The following is a 7,413-nucleotide window of genomic DNA, read 5'->3' on the forward strand; positions in this document are numbered from 1 at the left end:
AAAAAAATTGCTACCGCAACCTAAATTACAAAAAATCATAACTTCCACAAAAAATGGCTAATGTTAAACCGAAGTTGAGCTTCATAATTTATACTGGGTGTTCACAAAAACAATCCAAAGTTTAGAAACTACTGCCAACTTTTCGAATCTCTAACACGCTGAATTTCCCTAAAACATTTAATGTAGCACTCACTTGAAGAACCCTGTATACGCATAAATTTTCATAATCTTAAGATACTTTTCTGTAACGAAATGTATTTAAACCTAAAATATTTCCGCGCCATATGACATTATGGAAAATATAGTCAATAGGAAGTAAAATGGCAAAAGTCCTTAAAGACTACCTGAAATATCCTCTCTAATGGGAACAAGCGATCCTTACCTCTTCTCTGTTTACCTTAGATATTGTTTTTCTTCTTGTTACGATAGTGCTTAAAACAGCCAAATAACATTGTTTCCCTGTATTCATGAGAAGTAGATAAAACTTTACTTTGTGCTGTGACAGTAGCTGATTTAAAAATCCCATATGGATTGTTCATTCCAATTTAAGAAGTTTCAATTTCTTCCTCAAGCTTTCTTCCAACTCTCAAACGCACACCGCTGATCGCGTGCTATAGGGGTGGATGCATTACCTCAAAGATATTCCTTCTGCATTTTTACGGTGCTTGACAATCGGACGTAAGGACGGTATTAAAGCCGGAAAATTGTATTTCCGGGACATTAAAATATTCGGTACTTTCACATTCTTGTGATGTGTGAACGAAGGACTGCAAATTTGAACAAAAAGGGGACATCTCCTGCAGGAAGCGCGTGATATAGTGTGGAGGAAGTTTGGTTCGGCGATTTCGGGATGTATTACCATGCAAGGGCAGCACATTTTGGCAGTTGTAAGCCGCACCTTTAGTTTCCCACTGTGTTTCTGGTTCCGATGCCGACGCTGCTACGTTCAGCACTTCTATGCGCCTGCCGTGGCCACTCTGATGATTTACAACCATCCCCGTTCCCTTACACGTACATACATCCGTACACACACACATACATACATGTTAGAGTACCGCGGCGAGTCTTAACTTCCTGCTGCTGGTAATTGTCTATATGCATACGTACATATGTTTAACCGGATAATGCTTGCGGCTAACCAGGATGGAATTGTGTTATTCTCCTCCGTTTACCTGATGCATAATTAGAGCATAAAGAAGGCAAGATCCGATATTCTATTGTTTATCACGAACCGTAACAGTTCTCATTGTCTCCGTAAACCCAAACGGAAAACGCTAAACTGCGAAAGTTTGCCGCTATTTAATCTATTTAGAAGTTTCAGAATCGCTATTGGGATCCGTCAAATGGGAGGAGACTAAAAACATGGCGCCGATTAGGGAAAATTTATCGTAGTTCCTATAGTGTAGGTACCGTGCAATTTACAAGTTTTTAAATTACGATAAAATGATAAGTATTGACATAATATGTGATTGGGCTGACACAAAGCCTTGGAAAGGAAATTTCGTTGAAGGTGAGCGTGTTTTTAATGCCAATCACATTATAAAATTCGGCAATAACAAATTCCGTCAAATTTACTGCCTACTTTTTCAAACTTCGAATTTAAAAAGTGATTCACGTTATATAATTGGTGAGGTGATTTTGGGTGATTTAAGGAATATAATATCAATGACTTGCACGTGCAAAGCCGATTTAAGAGAACGTTGCAAACACATTATTGCAACTTTGTTGTATTGCAGCAGGTAGGTTCTTAACCTCAAAATACTTACATAAATAAAACGGTTAGTTTTTATTGGAAAGTAGTTAATGTAGGTGAAGAGTGAAGATGTATGTCTGAAGTGCTATTGCAGCTTTTCACTGAACATATTAACTTTTTATTTGATTTAACTTTAGAAGAAAACTTCGTCGAGTCCATCATCAAAAAAATGTTTACTTTTTTAACGTGTTTTATTATTTTAATAAACAATTTTACAATTTGCGTGAACAGTTACTATGTAAATTTTTCCCTCATTCGAGTTATAAATTTTGCCACCAGATTGTGTATGCCCATTTGACGGATCCCAATAGTAGTCACAAATAATGTAAAAATGTTTTTGTTTTTTACTGCGAATCATTTTAAAAAAGGCCATTGATAACGAATTTTTAATGGCTTTCGAAGAAGACACGTCCTTGTTTTTCGACTTAGCACTTCGTTAGTGTTGCCTTTTTCTGTCGTTACATATTAATCCTGAGCACATCTGTCAAAAAACAAATGAGTAAATGCTTCTTGCAACAGAATCTATGTGCATAACTAATACCAATCAAACTCAATAGATACATGACATCACAGACTCTTATGTCATGTTTAAAAAATACCCGTCTTCCTTTTTAAATTAGACAATAATAAGTGCTGTCTACTGTCAACCTACAGAAAATTTTCAATCATTCGTAACAATGATTTCTTCCACATCTTAGTAACTTTCTCTATAATTTGTACCAAACTTCGTCTAGATTAATTAACTATTTCTCATAACGAAATTAATGTGCAAGTAGGTATACATATAAGTTACCGGAATTACACCTAAAATCGTTCTAATCTTATTCTTTTCGGATGTATTGGCTTCACGTTTATCGTTGAGGTTTAACGATATCATATACGCCTTGTTATAGCAATATTTTAGAGCTGAAATCGTTTATCGGAACTGGCGCAGCGGTATCCTTGATAAATCTCGAGCTTAAGATTTCGTTAGTCTTCGTAACAAGAAATAATGAATGACTTGAGTTTCTGTTTCAGTATACTTGCTAGAGGGAGTCCCCTGGACAAATCGTCTCACTTATCTACAACGGATGACCTGGGGTCACGTTCAACTTTCATAACTGACGGCGAACCGTCGAGAGCTCGACTAAGGATACGGAACGTAAAGGAAAAGGACGAAGGCACTTTCCGATGCCGGGTCGACTTTAGTAACTCGCCAACGAGAAACTTCAAGATCAACTTAACGTTAGTAGGTTAGATTAATACTTGATTTTTATTATCTACCTACCTACATCTATAACAAGAATACCGATATAATAAAATATTGGAAATTGGCAATCAATCATACCGTTATTTCCAATGTGACCCATGAAAAGTTCACATAGACGACAAAGTATAATGACATAGTAAAATTACTAAACTTTGGTATATTTCCGTTTTATTATTAAAGTTGAAAACTTTTATTCAATAGTAAAAATAGAAATGTTGCTGACTCTTAACCTAGATAATCTACTAATAAAGTAGATACGTACACTGCAGTTTTAGAATTGATCACTTAGACCATTACGAAAACTTTGTAACTTTAGTTTCTTGTTTAATCGTTAGAAGCAATTTTCAATGTACCTACCTACGTAAATAATCATCATCATAAGGTCGTCAGTCCTAAGACTGGTTCGACACGCACCTTCACTCCTTCCTATCCTGAGCTAATCTTCGCACTTCCCTAAAAGTAGAACAACCCACATCCTTAACTATTTGCGAACCGTAATCTAAACTAGGTCTATCTTTACCCCTCTCAATTCCCGTTTCTGACACTAATATGTCTAACTATCCCTTCATGCCTGAGAACATGTCCTATTAACCTATTTCGCCTATTTTTATTGACTTCCATAGAGTCCTCTGTTCTCCTATTCTTTCCAATACCTCTTCATTTCTAACCTTCTCTATCCACGGTATCCTCATCATTCGCCTATAACACCACATTTCGAACGCTTCTAACCTTTTCTTTTCCGCCGAGCCCACTGTCCATGTTTCGCACCCGTACAGCGCCGCGCTCCAAACATACACCTATAACGGTAGTTTTCGAATTTCTAAATTAACCGTTCGTGGGCATAGAAGTTACTTCTTTTTATTGAAGGCGACTCGACCGTGCGCTATCGTCTGCTTTATATTCCTACTACTCCATCCATCCTGATTTATCTGACTTAAATTAATTTAAGAAATTCACATTCCTTTCTAAATTTGGTTGCCAATAATAATGTGTAACATGTTGTTGTTTAAATTAGTACCTACTAATAAAACCGCAGTCAAGTCATATAGTTTGCAACAACTGTAAATTTTACTCCATGTGTCTCATATTTTAGGAGATCTAATAATATCCGCTAATTATTCACCACTATAGTATTTAGTCAGTTATTTCGTTATTCTAGTCCCACTAAAATCGTAAAGAGCAAAATTTTGTTTGTTAAGATTTCTCAAATAAAAAAACAAATGATCCTATTGACGTAGAACATTCACCATGTGATAGCCTGTAGTTTATCATTTATCAGTTACTATACATCTTATAATTTGTTAACAATACAAATAACTAGTTGAAAAGAAACTGCTTGCTGTATGTCGTATTTTATTGTTACAGCCCAAAACAAAAACCGCATTGTAAAGAACTATATTTTTAGAAACCTAATATATAATGTTGCAAAGTCTTTTCAAAACTGAAGCTGAGCAGGCTTAACTTCTTCAAATCCTTATTTATTATTTGAGCGTAGCCAGGAATTCAACTTTAGTTTAATTTCAGTAACCGAAGAAAGTTCTTGATGATGCCATTCGCCATCAACTTCGAATAAAAATAAAAACCGCTGAAATATTTGTTATGACAAAAAAGTTCGATTACGTTTCTTGCAATTTTTCGGTTCGATTCTGCCGTTTGTTTTAAATTCGAACTGCACCGGAACAGTTTACTTTAGAAACAATTGAACTTGGAAGAAACGATTTAACCGGAAACCTTAATAATTGTTTCAATTTCCAATTTATATACAAAAGCATCTCTTCTAAGAGATAAGTAGGCGTTTAAATCTACATACTCAAAAAGAACAGTATCTGAAGTTAAAAGATACGTTTTCAACAAAAAAAAAACAAAAGCGGTTTAATGTCCCGTTATTTATTTCGTACTTATCAGCATGTCATCGACCTATTCGATCATTCTTAAAAGTATATAAAAATGTAAACCCTACGAATGACCGATTAAATCGAATACTACCACAGAAATATACGAAATGATATAGAAAAGATTCGAGAACGAAGTTTTAGGTCAAACATAAGCATACGACTGCTCTAATCGTTTTAAAAATTTCTTGGTGACGATTAGCGTTCCGGACAACCGCCACTACACCAGAACATGTACGTCCTTGCTGTTCGGAACTGTTAAAGGTCGTAGGCAGACCATACACGGCTTCTGCAACATAGTGGGATTATCATATGACATGTACCATCAGATTTTATCGGAAAAATTGAACATAAAAAGGATAACTCGCGCCAGGATTTTTAAGCGAGAAGCAGAAACAATGTCGCATGGATATCTGCAAAGACTTGAAGGAATAGTTGCAAACTGATACACATTTTCTTTCTAAGGTCGTCACAGGTGACAAAAATTGGTCTTAAGGGTATGATCCTGCAATTAAATATCAATCGTCACAATGGAAAACGCGGTCTTCATCTTGACCAAAGGAAGTTCAGAGCATCGTCAAGTTCTTACTGATCTGTTTCATCGATATTGTAATGTTCGTGGGTTTAACAAAATTAACTTTTAATACTGATAACGACAAAACTATTTATTTACACTAATTATTGAAGAACATACAAATACTATTAAATTATTACTAACTTAGGTGATAAATTACTCCATTTATTTACAGTACTGTTACTATATCACTATTCACTGCGCTACCAATTTATTTCTAGATTCACTTCTGCAACGGTCAATTTATTTCTACTCTACTCTCTGCGATCTCTTCCTTTATATACTCTTTTGCGTCCTTTCTGGAACTTTCTCGAGCCGTCCGGAAAAGTTTCGTTTTCTTGGAACTGTTTATTTGCTTTCCCGGAACGCAGGTACGACTCACACGTTTACAGATACGGCGCACATGAAGAAAGGCGCCCACGGCTAGCGGGCGAATCGATAAGCCGCTCACACACATGTATGCCCGATCGCACACAAACATGCTCGTGCTCGCTAGAATATTGATAGGATTATTCGCATATATACGAGAATTTCTACCTACGGGTCAGGTCAGACTTCTACCGTGAGGCTGACGGAAAATATGATAAGGAAATGTTCACAGAAGTGATATAGCAACGACTGCGTTCTCCACCATCATAAGGCGAATCCTTATACCGTTTTCCTCATACAACATTTTTTAATCAAAAACAACATGACCGTTGTTTTTCATCCACCTTACTCGCCCGATTTTTCTTCTTGCGTCTTTTTCGTCTTTCCAAAAATGAAAATCAACTTGAAGCCGGCAGATTTGACACAATAAAGGAGACATTCCCAAACTCATTAACAAAACAAGACTTATAGAATCGAAGAACCACTGGAATCAGTGTTTGTAATACCAAGAGGACAACTTCGAAAATAGTAATGGCGTTGAATAAGATCCAGCTGTATTACAATTTTGTGTGTCGCTACATTTCGGGAACTTTTTGGCACTACCTCATACGTTCCAGCTAATTTGCCTCTTGTAATGTGAGACAGTATTATATGAGAGAGAATACATGCCGTATGTCGATGAATAATCGATTCACGTACGTTACGATTATTGCGTTGTTCAGAGGTTGCATATTTCGTTTCTAAATTTAAACTTGGTCCCGTAATAATTTTACGAGCTGAACTAGAAATGATGAGGAAACTCCGTTTTAGAATTTCGCAAAAGTGCTGGTAGGTAGGTATTTAATCAGCATGCGCCTTTAAAATTTTGGCGTTGATTCAAATTTTATTTTGTCACCGGAAATATCCAAGCGAACACATCGGACCTGTAAAATACATGATAATCCATCTGTGTAATGGATAGATCCGTTGATTTGAGAAGTACATTGCGGAGGCGTAAAGTGAAATTACCGTGGGGTCAGTGTCAGGAATGCCACATGTGTTCTAATTTTAAAACGTAAATATTGACTTTAATGAAATAAAAGGCATTTCTGCGCCACATAATGCCTAAACGAATCACTTTTTCTGTATAAACTTCTCGGGTTACCATTCTCAGTAAAGATCGCTTAATAACCCAGCTGTTGAAAAGACAAAAACTTTATTCTTTACCGCTAATGATGGTATAATGTTGATGACAACGTGTGGAAAGCTGCCATCGTAAGAAACAAAAATGTTGAACAAGTAAAAGATCGTTTTTCACTGATGATCAGATCTTTTTTGTCCCATTTTCGCCATCAATTCAATAGTATAGTATAGTCGAAATAAGAAGGCAAAGTCCCCAATAAATAATGCACACTAAAGGCATATCGTTTTTCTCGTTCTTACAAACGGAAGATATCCTGTCTTTACTCTCTAAACACGCCTCCTCCACAGCTGCGTCGAGACCTGCACCTACGTTTCATAAGAATCAATCGAATAAAATGAGACGATCGACAACATGCTTGTCTTGTCATTTGTACCTACATAAAATGGGCAAATT

General features: G+C 36.2%; 1 protein-coding gene across 1 annotated transcript in view; it reads left to right on the forward strand.

Annotated features, from left to right (window-relative positions):
- Positions 1–7,413, forward strand: part of LOC108732380 (hemicentin-1) — a 65,354-nt gene that overhangs the window by 28,985 nt on the left and 28,956 nt on the right. The window contains exon 3 of the mRNA XM_018463147.1: positions 2,771–2,985. Within this exon, the coding sequence (XP_018318649.1) occupies positions 2,771–2,985 (215 nt within the window). The remainder of the gene's footprint in view (positions 1–2,770; positions 2,986–7,413) is intronic.

Source organism: Agrilus planipennis, unplaced genomic scaffold (assembly GCF_000699045.2).
Source record: "Agrilus planipennis isolate EAB-ADULT unplaced genomic scaffold, Apla_2.0 scaffold73, whole genome shotgun sequence".
In the NCBI taxonomy this organism is placed as follows: Eukaryota; Metazoa; Arthropoda; class Insecta; order Coleoptera; family Buprestidae; genus Agrilus; species Agrilus planipennis.